Here is a 19,816-nt window from a genome sequence, read left to right on the forward strand (position 1 = left end):
CCACATGCAAACAGGTTATCAAGATGACACATGAAGTGTTATCACACACACCACATGCAAACAGGTTATCAAGATGACACATGAAGCATTTAACACAAACCACATGCTAACAGGTTATCAAGATGACACATGAAGTGTTATCACACACACAACGCATGCTAACAGGTTATCAGATGACACATGAAGTGTTATCACACACACCACATGTTAACAGGTTATCAAGATGACACATGAAGTGTTTAACACACACCACATTCTAACAGGCTATCAATATGACACATAAGACACACCACATGCTAACAGTTTATCAAAATGACACATACAAAAGGGATTGACATCAAGTGCTGACCTAAACGTAACATGATAGTTTCTGTGTCACAGGGCTAAACACAACATCTGTCTTCCGTAAAACCTGAGATAAGTCTCACATAATATTGCTTTTCTGTCAGAACATCACTCCAAGAAATTTGTTCTACATAAAAGCAAAGGGTAAACTTTGCAGATCTTGAACATGTTGAAATTTAATTGCATTCTTCTTTCAACAAGCAACAATCCTTTATGAGACTAAAGAAACTAATGAAATACTGAAAGTGCTACTTACCCAACGACCTTGCCATATTTCTTTATCATCAGTTGATCATAGTTTGTAATAGACCCCTAAAACGGAAAGCAAATTGAACAGGATCTTACCTTCGTTCATTCACAGAAAATGTAACTTAAGATGGTTAGCTAAACCCACAACTTAATATGCTACAATGTCTTTCTACGGATAGTTTTCATTTCACGTTACTTTTCATCGCTAACATCACCTTTATAATTTACGCAATGTAAAGACTGGTGTATATAAAGCTATGCTATGCGTTGCTTTGATATTCGTAATTACGGTACAGTTTTGTAAGCTTTTTTATACTCTAAGATCTGTGAGGGAAGATTTGATAGATCTGTGCTGCAATGACTTTTCATAGATATTTCTACATGCTCTGAACAGAATAGGTACAACCTATTCTTCAGGATATGTAAATACAGCGGTTCATAGAACTATGCTACAAGACATTTTCTTTGATTATTCTGTTTAATTCTTTAACAGTTTTATTATACCTTTGTAATACTTCGAGAATGTGTGAGAAGGGGTCTCCAAAGATATGACTGAGACAACTGAGTTCAATCTTTTCATCATAACTTACAGAAAGTCTTTTTATGTTGTTGTCAGTTGTCTTGATTAAATAAAAATTTACAATACCCAATTAGATAACTATTTACAACAGCCCAGTTCAGTTCCAATGGTTGGTCAATTTGATATAGGACCGTGACAGGTTCCCTCTGATGCCTCTGCTGCTGTTTTACTGCTATCATCTGTTACTTTCTCACTGCGTTCCAAGTGTATTAGTGAGTGAGTGAGTTTATTTTTACGCCACACTCAGCAATATTCCAGCTATATGGCGGTGATCCGTAAATAATCGAGGTAGAACCAGGCAATCCAGTGATCAACAGCACGAGCATCGATCTACGCAATTGGGATACCGATGACATGTGTCAACCAAGTCAGCAAGTCTGACCACCCGATCCCGTTAGTCGCCTCTTATGACAAGCATGGGTTACTGAAAATAAATTATAACCCAGATCTTCACGTGTACCCAGTATATTACTTTAAACAGTAATATACTGGGTACACGTGATGTGCTATATTTAGACTTGTGCTATACTTACACCGAGTTCTGGAAGGTACTACAGAGTACTACAACCTTATGGGCTTTTATACTATATTCTATAAGAGCTGATTACTGAAATATGCTTGTTGGGTGTCCTGTGACAGTCCTAGAATTTCCACTTTATTCTGACCCAAAGAAAACCTTCTCTTCATCTTTTTCTTAGGTTTATAAGGGGAGATAATTCTTGCCTATGATCTCACAGTACGTCATGTTGCAAGGGGAACAGGGATTGTGCGGAGATCATTCTTGGATATTCAGCACTAGATACTAGAGGTGAAAATTATGATCTGTCTGTGTTGATGCTTTTAAATTTGTACTGCACTGTAATATATTTGTGTTGATTTGTCTTTATTTGTGAACATAGTTAATTTTAGAATACAATTAATCAGTTAATTATATCACATTGCTTCGTTGAAAACTAGTAGCCAACCTAGTTCCTTTGCTGACTTATTCTACATCTAGCATTCATTATGTTGTTTAGAGGCAGTGGGGTAGCCTAGTGGTAAAATCATTCACTCGTCATGCGAAGGCCCGGGTTCGATTCCCCACATGGGAACAATGTGTGACACCCATTTCTGGTGTCATCACAGGGGTGGAAATAACCCATTGCCCAACGTCCGGGTCCAGTGTTTTTTTCTGTTGGGCAAGCAAATTTGTATATCACACTGTACCGGTGTCCAGTTGACTTTCCAACGTTAATTATGTTGTTTATTTTTTAAAAACGGCCGGTATAGTGGAAAAATTATCAGGGCAAGTGATTTTACATGTGCCACTGTACCGGAGTACACTAGCAATTTTAAAGTTATTTCCACCCCTGCCTCATCATGACATGGCTGGAACATTACTAAAACAGAGCTACAGATAACTTATTGGGTCATTGAGTTATGTACTCGCTTGTGTTCATCTCAATTGGGTATCCAAATTTTCCTTTGAGTAACCAAATAAATTGTACTCACCTCACTCAAACTCAAATGGGTATTTTGTTATTTTCCATTGACTTTAAAACTATAATAAAGTTTAAATATTAGTGTTTCTTATCTATATTTGATCTGTAATATGAGAAAGACTGCAAGCTGTCAAGTTCATTTCCTGAAATAGAACCCCTCAGTTATTTATCTACCCACCAGTACGCAAGCTTAGGTTTGCCATTTTCGTGTGAACGCATGCAAAATCACATTTATTAAGTATTTACAAAAATTCAAGCGTACTTGTACGCAATAGATTTAATAGGAATTGAGTTTTCACATAAATATTTGCGTAGTTTACGCAGATAAGTACCTTATCTGTACCTCTGTATAAGAGGTGTAAAATTAAACTCACTTACTCACTATGTTGTTTACATCTTGCATATTCTTAGAAGTGAAAGGCAAAATAATTGCCATGAAATTCTGACCCAATGCTCAAAAGTAAGGCATTTGAACATAATAATTGTTGTTTAGTGAGTTTTATATATATCATGATATGTATTTGTTTGGCACCAGTGTATTATAATCATGAAAATTTGCGTGCCATATCAAGGCCATGATCAAGTTGTTCTCAAGCTATATCACTCCTATCAAAGATTGGGAATTCACGCATCTACATAGTATGAAATCAAAAGATGTTGGTTTAACGTACAGATTTCTTGACATCTCTAAGTCCCCCAAACAGTGATGGTTTGGGTCCAGGAATTCCCAGCTTCTTGAAGAACCCATGTGTTGAGGTGGCATACCTGAAACAAAAGTGTGAACAGAGTGAGTGTGTGGTCTGTGTGAGTGGATGGTGTGACTGACCAAACTGTGATACTTAGTTGACTGTGTGACTGTGATACTTAGTGGACTGTGTGAGTGAGTGGTCAGTGTGAGTGGACTGTGTGACTGTGATACTTAGTTGTCTGTGTGACTGTGATACTTAGTTGACTGTGTGAGTGGACTGTGTGAATGTGATACTTAGTGGACTGTGTGAGTGGACTGTGTGACTGTGATACTTAGTGGACTGTGTGACTGTGATACTTAGTGGACTGTGTGAGTGGACTGTGTGAATGTGATACTTAGTTTACTGTGACACTTAGTGGTCTGTGTGAGTGGACTGTGTGACTGTGATACTTAGTGGTCTGTGTGAGTGGACTGTGTGACTGTGATACTTAGTTGTCTGTGTGACTGTGATACTTAGTTGACTGTGTGAGTGGACTGTGTGAATGTGATACTTAGTTGACTGTGTGAGTGGACTGTGTGACTGTGATACTTAGTGGACTGTGTGACTGTGATACTTAGTGGACTGTGTGAGTGGACTGTGTGACTGTGATACTTAGTTGACAGTGACACTTAGTGGTCTGTGTGAGTGGACTGTGTGACTGGACTGTGTGACTGTGATACTTAGTGGTCTGTGTGAGTGGACTGTGTGACTGTGATACTTAGTGGTCTGTGTGAGTGGACTGTGTGACTGTGATACTTAGTTGTCTGTGTGACTGTGATACTTAGTTGACTGTGTGAGTGGACTGTGTGACTGTGATACTTAGTGGTCTGTGTGAGTGGACTGTGTGACTGTGATACTTAGTGGACTGTGTGACTGTGATACTTAGTGGTCTGTGTGAGTGGACTGTGTGACTGTGATACTTAGTGGTCTGTGTGAGTGGACTGTGTGACTGTGATACTTAGTTGTCTGTGTGACTGTCATAATTAGTTGACTGTGTGAGTGGACTGTGTGACTGTGATACTTAGTGGACTGTGTGACTGTGATACTTAGTGGTCTGTGTGAGTGGACTGTGTGACTGTGATACTTAGTGGTCTGTGTGAGTGGACTGTGTGACTGTGATACTTAGTTGTCTGTGTGACTGTGATACTTAGTTGACTGTGTGAGTGGACTGTGTGACTGTGATACTTAGTTGACTGTGTGACTGTGACACTTAGTGGTCTGTGTGAGTGGACTGTGTGACTGTGATACTTAGTTGACTGTGAGTGTGATACTTAGTGGTCTGTGCGAGTGGACTGTGTGACTGTGATACTTAGTGGACTGTGTGAGTGGACTTTGTGACTGTGATACTTAGTGGACTGTATGACTGTGACACTTAGTGGACTGTGTGAGTGGACTGTGTGACTGTGATACTTAGTGGTCTGTGTGAGTGGACTGTGTGACTGTGATACTTAGTTGACTGTGTGACTGATACTTAGTGGACTGTGTGAGTGGACTGTGTGACTGTGATACTTAGTGGACTGTGTGACTGTGATACTTAGTTGACTGTGTGACTGTGATACTTAGTGGACTGTGTGTGTGAGTGGCCTGTGTGGACTGTGTGAGTGTGTGGACTGTGTGAGTGGATGGTGTGACTGACCGAAGTGTGATACTAGGTGGACTGTGTGAGTGAGTGGTCTGTGTGAATGAGTGGTCTGTGTGAGTGGAGTGTGTGGACTGTGTGAGTGTGTGGTCAGTGTGAGTGAGTGCACTGTACAGGAAGCCAAGCAGACCAACCCCAGCTCCACAAAAAATGTCAACTGCTAAACAAAAACCCCGTGGTCACATTCAGACATCATGCAAAAAAAACCATCACTAAATATATAAAAATATGGTCTGTTGTAATTACTGGATGGATGTACATTTAAAAAACACAAACAATCGGACACAAAATCACTCAATCAAGGATGTTAGACGATTCAGTCTGCACTGAAGGCTCTGGATGAAAAGAGCTTGTTAAACTACGGATTCTGATTTGGTGTAGTGTAACCTCAACTGGTCGCAGTGGTGTAGTAAGGAACCAGAGTTATGTCCCTTATTTTGACACCAGGGCATCTGCTCACCTAGCTTTTGGTGTCTTCCAAAGAAGGTGAAATGAAAAGCTGTTTGAAAATGTATAATGGATGATGTTACGCAGTGTTCTATAAATAAATATTTCAAAACTGTGACTAATCTATTTCAACTTTAATTCTGTTTTGTTTTGTACATTTGTATACAGATAATACACTATTTTGTTTTGCACATATGTATACAGATAGTACTCTATTCATTGACTATAACAAAAAACTATTATTGGTCAGTTCGTCGAAAGCACGACCGCTAATGTCCAAAGTTCTATCAAATATGTTGAAAACTGCTATCTGAGAAACCTCGTGCAGGTTCAGCTCCACGTGTTTCACGCAATCAAATCTTTCAAGAAGTACATTGCGTTTGCGCGAATGTTCGTTTGTTTGAAACATAAACATACGCTTGAATATTCTATGTTTACAAACACAGTTCTCCACAACATTCCCCCCTACAAATGATAGATCCAAGTCTATCATTTCAAATGAACATATCAATCACAAAATAGCACATTATATGCAGACATATTTGAAACTTATGCAACTAAAGTTCAGAAAAGTCCACACATTTCCTGAAATACAAAGAAAGTTCATCATCCAGTCCTGGAAATATGAAAATAAGCATGTCTGTTCCAAATCATAACACATCGGTAAGTGTAATGTTCATTGTGACAAAACACATTTATTTCCTGAAAAGAAAAACATGTCAATATACAATCAACTGAAATACTTCCCTTGAATGTTTTTGTCTGGATACCACTTTCTGTTCTGTCTTCGATTCCTTTGCGACATCCATTTATTAACTGTTCTCTGAATCTTCCATCCATGAAATCTTGAATCCTTCCACCAATCCTTTGAATTCTTCATCCTCGAATTCTCGATACATGAATTCTTTCAATCCTGTATCCATGAATTTTTCTGTTTCTTGAAGCCGTCTGCTGCTCCTCTATCCATTGGTTGAAGCCTGCTGTTGATCTTCTGTACTGTTCTTGAAGCCTCCCTCGGTGGTAGTTTCTGACACCTTCCATTCCAGTGGACACACCTTTGTCACTGGTCTTGTCATAACACCTTGATTCGTCTGTATGTCAACAACTCGAACGTGTCCATCTCTCCCTGGATGTGTCTTTATGATTCTTCCTGTGATCCAACTTCCTCTTGGAGATTGCGTGGAGATAACCACAACAACATCGTCGACCTCAAGATCACGACTTGGTATAAACCATTTCTTCCTTGCTTGTAGAGAAGGAAGCCATTCCGACATCCATCGTTTCCAAAAGTGGTGTACCAGTTCTTGGACTCTTCGCCACCGTTTTCTCGGACAGAATTCTGCATTATCAACCGACTGTGGAGCAAAGATTCCACCACACTGACCATGAAGAAAGTGATTTGGTGTAAGTGGAACGTCATCATTTGGATGTGTACTTTGGTAAGTTAAAGGCCTTGGATTGATCAACGATTCAGCGCCAGTAAAGGCAGTGACTAGTTCTTCATCAGTAATGTCACCATTGCCTAGGATTGCATATATAGCTCTTTTTGAGGACTTGATCATTGCTTCAAAAGCACCACCAAAATGTGGAGCATATGGTGGGTTGAATTTCCAAACAACTCCACGATTTGCCAATGAACTTTGGATATATTTTCCATCAAGTCTGTCGACAAGTACTTTCAGCTCTTTAACAGCTCCTGTAAAATTTGTACCATTATCTGACACCACTACACTTGGCAAACCTCTACGGTTTACCATCCTGTAAAAAGGCATTGAGGAATGAGTCGCTATCAAGACTATATGCCATTTCCAAGTGCACAGCTCTCGTTGCCAAGCATGTAAATAGACAAAGATAACGCTTAACTCGTTGTTTTCCTCTACCTTGTATCGTCATGAAAGGTCCTGCGAAATCAACACCAGTTTGATCAAATGCCCTTAGCGTGTACTTCAGTGTAACCTGTGGAAGTGGAGCCATAATTTGAACAACAGGCTTTGCCTTAAGTCTGCGACACCATGAACATTCCTTTTCATATTCACGGATCTCTTCGCGAGCAGAAATGATCCAATAACGTGTGCAGACAGTAAAGCAAGGATCTGGTTTGTACCAATGATGTGCTTTCCATCTTCATGGCATTTCTTCACTATCAACTTAGTTACCCAGTTTCTTCTTGGCAATACTATGGGGAACTTTGCATCAAATGGTACAAATGTGGCATGCTGCAGTCTACCTCTACATCTAATCAACCCATCTTCATCAAGCATGGGATCCAGTCCATGGAGTTTACTGCTTGCCGACAATTGTTTCCTATTTTCTAGAGCCGAGACCTCCTTGTTAAATTCTTCCTTTTGCACACGGCTTATGTGATAGATCTCTGCATCAAGAAGCTCTTCATAAGTAAGTTCTCCTGAGATTCTCAAACTTAGTTCAGACCGACTGTTGTTCACGAATCTACAAACCCATGCTGTAATCCTCAGTAGTTTTTGCCAATCTGAATATCTCCTTGCATCAAGCCGCCAACACCAGTCAGATGTCACTATTGTAAATGACTGCCTTTTCATTTCTACACGCACTTTTGCTTCCTGATCATCTGATGCTTGTGTGATCACCGTTTGTGTCGGTTCTGCCGACACATCCTCTACCAGAAAGTCAGGCCCTGACATCCATGCTTTGCTTTTAAGACTAGCAATTGTTGCACCCCCTAGAAAGAGTATCTGCTGGATTTTGAAGAGAAGGAATGTACTTCCACTGACTGGGAATAGTATGTTCTTGGATAAAAGCTACACGATTGGCTACAAATGTTTTGAATTTGCGGCTATGGTTTTTTTTATCCAACACAGCACATTTTGACTATCTGACCAAAGTGTCACAGCAGCAATATTCATTTCAAGAGCTTTAATAACAATCAAGATCAACCTGACTCCTAATACTGCTGCCATCAACTCCATTCGAGGAATGCTGACTGATTTGAGAGGTGCCACTCGACACTTTGATGCTGTCAACCGACTAGACAATGTCCCATTTTGATAGGTAGTCACACTGTATGCGACTGCCCCATATGCACTTTCTGATGCATCAACGAAAACATGCAATTTCCTGTTTTCAATGTCCAAACTGTACTGTAAGCACCTTGGAAATCTAACACTTTCTAACTCGTTCACTTGACTGAACCAAAGCAATGCCTTTTGTTTCAAATCAGTTTGCAGCTCTTCATCCCAATCTAAACCCTTAAGCCAGATTTCCTGCATTATGATTTTGGCTGTGATGATGAATGGTGCCAGGAATCCTAATGGGTCGAACACTTTAGCCAATTCTCTTAGGAAACCTCTCTTTGTAAGTATCCAGTTGCTATGTGCATTGGTATTATGAAAGCTGAACTCGTCATCTTTAGCAACCCATGTCAAACCAAGTGTTTTGGCAGTAGGCAAGTCACCTCTACCAAGATCGACCTCAGTAGCCCTGTTCTCTATGGGGATTCTCTGTAATACTTCAGGAGAGTTGCTTAACCACTTTCTAGCACACATACCTGCATTTCCCCACAACTCAGTAAGCTGCTCATACAGCTCAATGGCTTCGAGCTCATTCCTAAGCGAGTCTATGTTGTCATACATGTACGTAGATTGTAATACAGTTTCAGCAGCTTTTGGTAGAGTATCTTGAAATCGTCGGGCATGTTCTTGTGTAATGTACTGAGCCAAAAACGGTGAAGCATTGACCCCAAAGACTACTCTTGAGAACTGGTAAACATCTGGTATTTCATTCTGATTGTTTGCCCTCTAAAGAAATCGAAAGAATGACTTGTCTTTTGGCAACATTTCGATTTGAAGATACATTTCTGCGATGTCGCAAACTATTGCTACTGGGTGCCTTCTAAAGCGAAGCAATATCTGAAAGAGGTCACCTTGTAATTTTGGACCTTGGTTAATAGTGTCATTCAGTGATATGCCTTCACATTTTCGGATGCATCAAAGACAATTCGGACCTTCGTAGTTTCCCTATCTGGACGTACAACAGGAAAATGAGGTAAGAACCATCCACGTGATGAACCGTTTTCATCAGGAGACACCGTTTCAATGTAACCTTTCTCAATATACTGAGATATGATACCATCAAATGTTACAGCAACCTGTTTGTTCTTTGATAACTTCTTCTCTGTGCTACAGAGACGTTTGTAAGCTATGTCCCAGTTGTCTGGTAAAGGACCCACACTTTCCTTCCAAGGAATGCCAATTTGATATCTGCCATTTTCAAACTTAACTGTTTCCTTCACCGATGCTATGACACATTCATCATCCTTGGTAAGGGCTGATGTCAAAGATGGAACTTCATCAACGTCCCAGAGTTTCTGTAACATTGTACTCAATTCAATTTCCCTACTGTTAGAGAAGTATGTACCTGAATTCTGACAGCCATCACTTAATCCTGGTATTAACACAGGTCCATCCTAATGGAGTCAGTCGTGCTATTGGATCACCTTCTTGGCCAGTGATGTCCTGATAGGACCTATGTAGTTCAAGATAATCCATGCCAATAAGGAGATCTATGATATGAGGAGACTTAACTTTGGGAAACTCAATGTTTTCAAGATGTTTCCACCTACCTGCAAACTTCCACCAATCAACAACTTGCATCTGTCCAGTAACCCCAGTTGTTGAGGCAGATAGTGTAGTATTGACCGACCCATCCAAACTCTCAAAGCCAACCTGAACTGTCATGGTGTCTAGCATTTCATGTTGCCCATTGAGGACATTAACAGAAACTTTCTGTGCTGGACCAGATAAACCTAATTCTAAGGCTGCATCCCTATTGATATAAGTCTGTGTACTGGCATCATCCAATAGTTCATTAACAACAATTCTTTTGTTCCCATTCTTAAGAACTACTGGCACTGTCCTCAATGACACCAACGTTGACTTGCTGGATTCAGATGAGGACATAGTAACTACAGATGGACACTGACTGTGGTGCTGCTTATTAGTTTTAGTTTCAGTAACATCACATCTTTTTGTTGAGTGAAGAAACCTATTGTGTGATGCAGTGCAGTTATCTATTCCACATGTGATTCTACGGTTACAACTGTTAGCACGGTGGTTAGTGCCAAGACATCTGAAGCAAAGGTTTAAATGTTTAGCAGTTTCCCATCTATCGGGAACACTCATCAATTTGAACTGTTTACACTTCCAAATGTGATGGCAGCTTTTTACAGAGAGCACACTGAGCACACTGTCAGTCTGGCGATCACCAAAGAACGAACCTGATTTGTTCTGACCTCTAGCTGTAGTCTTTCCCTTCTGCGATAGACCATACCATGTTTCTGATGCCATAAAACTAAATTCAGCCTCTTGCAACACCCACTCACGCAATGTTTCAACTGACTCTTGGCGTTCTCGATCAAAGACCCATCTGTGATAGTCAGTTAACATGGATTCTGTCATTTTCTTCAGTAGCTGATTGTATAATGCCCCACTGCCTAACTCTTCTAGTCTGTCAGTATCTCTGAGATTTATGACAACTATGTCCAGCATGTCTGCATACCTCTCAATATCCTTAACATTGCCAGGACGAATTGGCCTAAAGTTTGACACTTCCTCCAACTGCAACGTAATTTGGCGTCTTTTGCCACCATACTTCCTTTCTAATCTATCCAGTGCTACCTCATATGCAGCCGCACTATGACCCAAGTCTTGTATGACTTTCATTGCGTCCCCTGTGATGTACTGACGTAACTGTAAAAGCTTGTACTCAGGTGTAGCTGGAGCATTGTGTACACAGGCCATGAAAGCCGCTTTAAAACCTTCATATGATTTGGCATCACCCGGAAAAGTAGGAATGGAAACGCGTCTCAATTGTTTCCACATATCATTTCCCAAATTGTAACTACTCGAATCTGCTACAATATCAGGGGATGGTGCATGCCTAACATGCCTTTCTGTAGGGGGGTTTAGACCTAGTCATGTGACCTAAATCACTTGCACTGATCTGTGGCCTCTGACCTGAGTTAGCATCAACATGTGGTTCCAATTGTTCTATGTGAGAAGTGACAACAGGAATATACTTTTCTTTTTCAACCTGCTTTTCAGTCCTAAACAATCTAGATACTCCAGTTCTACCACTGCTAAATGAGCTCGCATTGGACCTAGCTCTCAAACACTCTTGAGCTCGTTCTTGCACTCCATTCCCAATTACGTCGATTTGGGTGACCTCGTCTGTAACTTTTGTCATGTTATCTTTATCTCCTATCGTTTGGAATGTTTCAGCCAATGCCACACATACTTCGATAGCCCGAAGCTGACGATCATTAACTTTGTCAATTGTATTTCTCATTTCCGTCCGGGTTTGAACATTCTGTTCATCAATAAGTTTTTCAAGTCTATTCGTTGCTTTAGTAAATGCAGATTTGGCTATAGCCTTTTTGCGTTTAAGATCTGCTATCTGGGCCCGCATGGTCAGGGCAGCCATTATTAATCTGTTTTGTTCCTGTTTGTGACATGTTCAGTGTATGCAACTAACCAACTAACCATGAACTAATCAAACCGCATCATCGTTTACTACCAACGCTTCTGTTGTAAACACTGACTTAATTTCAACTTACCTTAATAAAGGTCCACACAAAAACACAACTACGATGGTATGAACTGTACCCTATACCCAGATAAGGCAACAATAAACTACACAACCACGCTCTGCTACCATTTTGTTACGCAGTGTTCTATAAATAAATATTTCAAAACTGTGACTTATCTATTTCAACTTTAATTCTGTTTTGTTTTGTACATTTGTATACAGATAATACACTATTTTGTTTTGCACATATGTATACAGATAGTACTCTATTCATTGACTATAACAAAAAACTATTATTGGTCAGTTCGTCGAAAGCACGACCGCTAATGTCCAAAGTTCTATCAAATATGTTGAAAACTGCTATCTGAGAAACCTCGTGCAGGTTCAGCTCCACGTTTTTCACGCAATCAAATCTTTCGAGAAGTACATTACGTTTGCGCGAATGTTCGTTTGTTTGAAACATAAACGCACGCGAATATTCTATGTTTACAAACACAGTTCTCCACAACAGATGACTTTCGTAATGCATAATGACTGCTGGCAATGTATGATGAAAGAATAATGGGAAATGTACAGTCCGTTTGGCTCAAAAGCGGACCGATGAATTGCAATCTGACTCGAAAACTAATAAACATAAAATACTCAATGAAACGTTGATCATAATCAAAACATCATACCCACTCTGTGAGGTTTTTGCGAATTTTTGTCCTAAAAATAAAAAAGTTGTTTAACAAACTATCATTAAATTATTGACACAGTTCACTGTTTGTTACGAGGGAGGAGTGCAGAGAAAGGGACAGCCAGGTGTTCAAGAAGCACATTCACAGACAAAGTTATTTATTCATTAACCTGTGCTGTGCAGTCTCCATCCGTTCTTGAACACCTGGCTGTCCCAGCTCACTGAATTTTACAAGTTAACAAAGTATGCCTCTGTCATTTACTGTAATAGAGACTATTTCAATAAGGTTTGGCCATCAAACTGTCATGCTCTATTCTCCTAAATACACAGTCATGCCAAACCGTGTAAATGCTTAGAATAAATAAACAAATTATCTAAAAAATAATTTTTAATTCATTTTTTTATGTTAAACCATTTCATCATGTTTTTGTGTAAAGAAAGGGTTTAAAATTGGAAAGCATTAATTGAAAAAAATACACAACAAAAGCTTCAGCTCCAATCCTTTAAAGGTCACATGCAACGTAAACCACAACTTTGCAGATTCTGATAATTTTCGGTATGGACTTACCGAAACAATTCATCAAAAATGCAAATTCAACTTATAAAGTTGAAAAATAACACGATGAAAAAAACCGCGCGAAATCGTAGTTCAAACGATTCACTAACTTTCCACCAGCGCTTGGGGGAATTGAAGTGGTTTCAACAGCTGGGCTGCGCTCATAGCACGTGTGCAGTGAAATAGGTTCGCGGAGCTTGGAAGCGGGTTGTCCTGTGAATATTCGGTGAAGGCTTTGGTGTGAGCTATTTTTCTAATGTTTTGTTGATATTTCACAGGTGCGAGCTTTTTATATGTTATTACAGTAGATTACCGATTTAACTGTTTATATAATTTCATTTGTCTATTTCACCACACGTTCTTCTTACCGAGTCACTTTCTCAGTTCGATACTTAAAAGCAATGTCATTATTTAGCGTCAACAGGATTTCTAACTGTGATATAGATATGTCGTTGTCACAGACAAAACTCAATGTCTGTTTTATTGGCACCTATGTGTCTGCCTGCCCGTCTGCTAATGACAATATTCAATACACAATTTCAATCACTGACCACATGCAATTTGAACTTAACACCTATCAGGCTATACACCATAAACAAAACGCATTGATTTATGGCCCGAGTTCGGTCTCTGTCACATCATGTAATTACACAGACAGGCAGGTGTGATACTTATACACATGACATGTTATGATGTCTGTTGATTGCAAAATGTTATACACAAACAATAAGCATGTATTTACGAAACCCATCAACTCTATATATACACACACAATGAGCCGTGAGGGCATCTGCAAAGGAACCAGCCGTTACACTTGAGTGCACACCCACCCGCCCTGACTGGGTTCGGTATCCCAGCTGCTTCGTTTCTTGGGAAGTAAACCCAAGTACAAAATATTGCACTTTTGATTTGCGATTGTACGCTTATAATTTTGATTTTATGTTTTTTCATAACCAGCAATGTATATTATATGTCATGAATAAGTGATAATTGTGTTTCAATTATGTTTGATTTTTTGGTTGCATGTGACCTTTAAGATACATGAGAACAACCCTTTGTTTAATTGTCTTTCCCGTCTCTTTCATTACAAAACCAGAGCCAAAAGGACTAATTAACTAATTTATTGCCTACTCTATTACCTACTCTTTTTCAAATACTATTAACCAAGAAAGAGGTCGGGGATATTGGAAATTTAATACGTCTTTATTGTTACAACCAGAATATAGTGAACTTGTTAGATCCATATTAAAGGACACAGTTGAAGAATATTCAGATATTGATGTATATGATGAAAATGCTAATGACCTTAACATAAAACTTAAGATTGATGATAGTTTATTTTTAGAAACCTTCCTTATGAATGTTAGGGGAAAATCAATTTCATTTTCAACCTTTCTAAAAAGGAAAACCATTGATAAAACCACAGAATTAGAAACTAAAATTAAAGACTATGAAGAATCAATAAGAAAGGACTTTCAAACTATAGATGAAAATTTATTATCTGAACTTGCAAAATATAAATTTGAACTACAACAAATTAAAGAAGATGAAATAAGGGGTATACAGCTCAGAAACAGAATTTTATGGTATGAAGAGGGGGAAAAGCCAACCAAGTATTTTTGCAACCTAGAAAATAGAAATTATGTCAGCAAATCAATTAATAAGATTGTCACAGATAACAATGACGAAATTACTGACAGCTTTTCTATCTTAAATTAAGTAAAAACATTTTACAAACAACTTTACTCTTCTGGCAGGAAATATGAGGATGATACTTGTTTACAAGATGTGGTAACTCCCACTTTAACTGGCCATCTTAGAAACAAATTAGAAAAAGATATTGACATGGAAGAAATAACATTGGCTGTTAAACATATGAAAAATAACAAAAGCCGTGGTGTAGATGGATTTCCAATAGATTTCTTTAAATATTTTTGGAAAGACCTTAAATATTGGATCTATAGATTTATTAAAGAATTTTTTAATAAGAATCAAATGTCTTTCACAATGAAAAGAGGTGTTATTACATGTATACCCAAGCCAGATAAAAACAGAACCCTTTTAAAAAACTGGAGACCAATAACTTTATTGAATTCACTGTATAAAATAGTAATTACTTGTATTTCTAATCGTTTAAAAACAACCCTGTACTCTCTTATACATGAAAATCAGACTGGTTTTATACCTGGTAGAAATATAAGCGAAAACACAAGATTACTCTATGACATTATGTTTGAGACAAAAAGAAGAGACATCCCAGGTTTATTAATTTTGATCGATTTTGAAAAGGCTTTTGATACTGTCTCTAAAGATTTTATAAATTTGGTATTAAAAAAGTTTGGTTTTGGTTACCAAATTATTAGGTTGATAAATATCCTAACCTATAAAACAACTTCTTGTGTTATTCAAAATGGACATCCCTCAGAATTCTTTTCAAATGAACGGGGCTGTAGACAAGGGGATCCGTTATCACCATATCTTTTCCTTTTTGTAGCTGAAATCCTTGGATGCATGATAAGACAAAATGAAAATATCAAAGGTGTAGTAATTGATGATACAGAGTATAAATTAGGACAACATGCAGATGATACTGAGTTGTTTTTAGATGGTACAGAAAAATGTCTATATTCTGCTGTTGATGCAATTAATACTTTCTATAGGATGTCAGGACTAAAAATAAATATTGATAAGACTAAAGCTATCTGGATTGGATCTAAAGCAGGTTGTGGTGATAAACTATGTCAGGATTTGAATATTGAATGGCGAAAAAATGAATTTGTTGTTCTGGGAATTATACTTAATGCTGAACTGAAGGATCTATGGATCATCAATACAAAGAAAAAACTAGAGGAAACTAGCTATGTCAAAATTAGTTCATATTTGCAATACTTTACCTAACCCACCCCAAGATTTTGTTACCTCCCTTGATAAAATATTTTTCAAATTCATCTGGACTGACAAAACTGACAAAATTAAGAGAAGTACCTTGAAAAAAGATTATATACATGGGGGTTTAAGAATGATCGACATAAAAACCTTTATCAATGCCTTGAAACTATCCACTTTGAGATTTTATTTAAGAAAATCATCAATATGTAATCCATGCAATTTTCCGTTACATGATATCATGAAATTTGGTGCTAATTTCTATAATATTGCTGATATTCATAATCCATATTGGAAAGATGTTTTAAAAGCTTGGAACATGTATTGTACTAACATTACCATAGAGGAAAACAACATTGATGAAATTTTAGCACAGCCATTATGGTTTAATCATAATTTTAAATACCAAAATCATTATATCAGTCATTGGGCAAATAAAGGACTATTAACCATCAAAGACATGTGTGATGAAGAAGGTTTGATGTCTTTGTAATCTTTAAAAAGTAAATATGCAATAAAAGGGACAGAATTAGATCATAGATATGTTCTAAATAATATACCTGAATCATGGAAAAATACAATAACATATCACAGGTGTATAAATAACTATGACATGAATCTTAACTCCTATCAAAAGAATTTTATGAAATCATTACAAGGATCAAGATTATTTTATGATATATTGTTATTTAACAATAATAACCCTCATATGTGTCATAAATGGGAGAATGTGTTTGAAGATACTGACTTTGATTGGCCAATGATTTTTAAGTCTTACAGACAAGACATTTATGATGTAAAACTCTTAGAGTTCCAATATAAATTTTTACACGGTATTATCTATACCAAAAGGAACTTTTAAAATGAACCTTATCCAGAGCCTCATGCAGCTTTTGTAAAGATGAAGATGAAAACTTGTGCCATGTTTACTGGGAATGTAGTGAAACTAAGAAGTTTTGGAAGGATCTTCAAATTTGGATTAACACTTATTTGATACAAAAAGTCAATTTGACAAAATATTTGGTGTATTTTGGCTCCTTAAGTAAAAACCCCTTACTTAATCATATAATCATTTCAGCAAAAAGACAGATCTATGTCTCTTCTTTGAAAAACAACATTCCAAAATGCGATAACTTTATAAAGACTTTAAAAGATATTTTTTCTGTTGAAAGCTTCATTGCCAAAAGGAAGAATAAAATGAAGAAATTTGCTAATAAATGGCATCCATTATTCCCAGTATTTCAAACCTGACCTGTGTATGCAGCAACCGCTTCTTTTGTAAAATCTTGATCTGTTTCCCCTTTTGAAGAATTATCATTGTTTTAGTTATATATTGACTAGTTAGTTAATGGCACTGGTGTAACTTTGGGAACACATATTATAGGTTGGATATATGACACAATATACAACACAATAAGTCGGATGTTGCGCAATATATAACACAACACATTGGATGTGACACAAAACACAGCAAGACATGTCAGAATAATTGTGGCACTATATACAACACATGTTAGATAAGACATATTTACAATGTATATCACATAATACACTATGTACAACATGATAGATTGGCCATGACACTATATACAATATGCTATGTCGGGTGTTGCACTATATACAGTATGATATGTCAGATGTGGCGCTATATACAACGTGGTATGTCAGATGTGGCGCTGTATACCAAATAATATGTTGAATGTGTATGCAATATACAACATGATATGTTGGATGTGACACAATATACAGCTTGATATGTCAGATGTGGTGCTATAAACAATATGATATGTTCATATATGATGCTATTTACAACTTGACATATGGGATGTAATACTATATACTTATGATATATCAGATATGACAGTATATACAACTTATGATGGAAGACTTTACTTTTTCATGAAAATAAAAAAAAATTGATAAAAAAAAAACCTAAAAAAAACCAACTAATTTATTGCAAAAGGTGCCACATGCTAGATGTGACTGTGAGGGTACATGTCAAGTGAATAAGTGCAGCTAATATATAAGGTGCAGATACTTGGTAAATGCCATTCCTTGGTAATGATGCAAATTACTGAATGAAATATATATTTTCTCAGGCAAACATTGCACTAGGCTAGCCGAGAGCAGTGAAAGGGTCCTACAGTCAAGACACTAGACAAAATCTTAGTCTCTGAATACATATAATGTTCATAGTAACAAATAAACAATTTAAATTGAAAAGGTGCCCTAGTGAGATGGGAAAAATTCAGAGGAAATTTGGACTGGCTTCGTTTGGGGCTTTAGCACTGCAGGGAGGGCTAGACTGTAGGGAAAATATTGTGGTTCTGGGACTGTGAGACAGGCTATCAAGGCACGAGCCTAAGATACTGTACGTGTCTTGACTGTCGTACCCATTCGCGCCCTAACTAAACATTGCACAAGATTATGCAATATTATTCGTGGTTCAAAACGTAGCAATATTGGTATATGTTGCTAACTGAGGTGACAATTACGTCATTTCAATTTTGAGTCTGTGCATATCAGCAGAAACATGTGACAACTGACAGTGACAGTGACATGAATGTAGGACTGATGCAGCAATGACCAGTAGATTGTCAACTCACCAGTGTAACCCAACAATAGCCCCGACTCCGACTAGCACGAGCTTGTAACCTGTTGGCAGTTCGACAACTAACTTATACCCCTCTCCTGTCTTCTCTTTTATGATGTCAACTGTCTCCTGCGACAACAACCTCTCCATCGTCGACCACAACCTGTCCATCGCTCACAATTTCCTCAAACTGTCCTAAGATGTAAACAAAGGCAACAGCAGAAAACGGCAACACCCACAAAGGTAGAAACCTCGTGTACAAAACGGCAATCGATTTAACCCTCGCGCAGCAACGGGACTTTATGTTCCCTCGCCATATATCCCAATCCCTTGGTGCAACAGGTCCATATTTGGACCCCAGAATAAAGCTATATTTAGCATCGCGGAATCAAAATCATATCGATCATCACCCAATCATTTCACCTTCCGTACAGTATGATTCAGAGAGAGTTAAGGGTGGCCATATATGGTGAGGTAAGTGAAGACTTCTCGACCATAGGCGCCCGACTCTGATATGATTATAAGTATGACCTATATATATAAGATATAAGAGAATATCTTATATCATATTCTCTTATATCTTATATATATAGGCAGCGTTGCAAACTCCCGCCTGCCCGACCGTCCGGGACGGTCTGTTTTGCGACCGGACGGTCATTTTTAAAAAGTTGCACGCCCGATGGTCTGGCTGTTGAATCAGCGTAATTTTGTAATGTATATAATGACTAAAAACATTTAAAAACGTGTTATTGTGACAATAACCTGACATTAAACAGTTCTCTCCTCCTATTTACCTCCTTTATATTTTATCTTAATCCTGAAAATTCTTGACTGGTAACTTTCCAGCCGGTCTGATAACTTTTGAGAGTGACCAGACCAGTTGTCTGGCCGAAATTTTGGGGAGTGTACAACACTGATATAGGTCATACTTATAAATGTATCAGAGTCGGGCGCCTATGTTCTCGACACCTTTCTGCCAGGTTTCAAACGAATGACGGCGAGTTTTCATTACAATCCAATACATACTGTCATGACGAATAATTCAGTATTATTGCCCATGTTTCACAACTAT

At 37.9% G+C, this 19,816-nt stretch overlaps 1 protein-coding gene across 1 annotated transcript in view; it reads right to left on the minus strand.

The window, feature by feature from the left end:
• LOC124254922 (cytochrome P450 3A9-like) overlaps window positions 1-19,123 on the minus strand; it is a 48,501-nt gene extending 29,378 nt beyond the window's left edge. Inside the window, exons 1-3 of the mRNA XM_046688766.1 lie at window positions 18,758-19,123; window positions 3,327-3,420; window positions 602-657 (exon numbers count right to left, since the gene is read on the minus strand). Of these exons, the coding sequence (XP_046544722.1) occupies window positions 602-657; window positions 3,327-3,420; window positions 18,758-18,915 (308 nt within the window). The 5' untranslated portion in view covers window positions 18,916-19,123. The remainder of the gene's footprint in view (window positions 1-601; window positions 658-3,326; window positions 3,421-18,757) is intronic.
• Between the last annotated feature and the right edge of the window lie 693 nt (window positions 19,124-19,816).

The sequence above is a fragment of the Haliotis rubra genome, unplaced genomic scaffold, assembly GCF_003918875.1.
Source record: "Haliotis rubra isolate DU_JTF1 unplaced genomic scaffold, ASM391887v1 Scf587, whole genome shotgun sequence".
In the NCBI taxonomy this organism is placed as follows: domain Eukaryota; kingdom Metazoa; phylum Mollusca; class Gastropoda; order Lepetellida; family Haliotidae; genus Haliotis; species Haliotis rubra.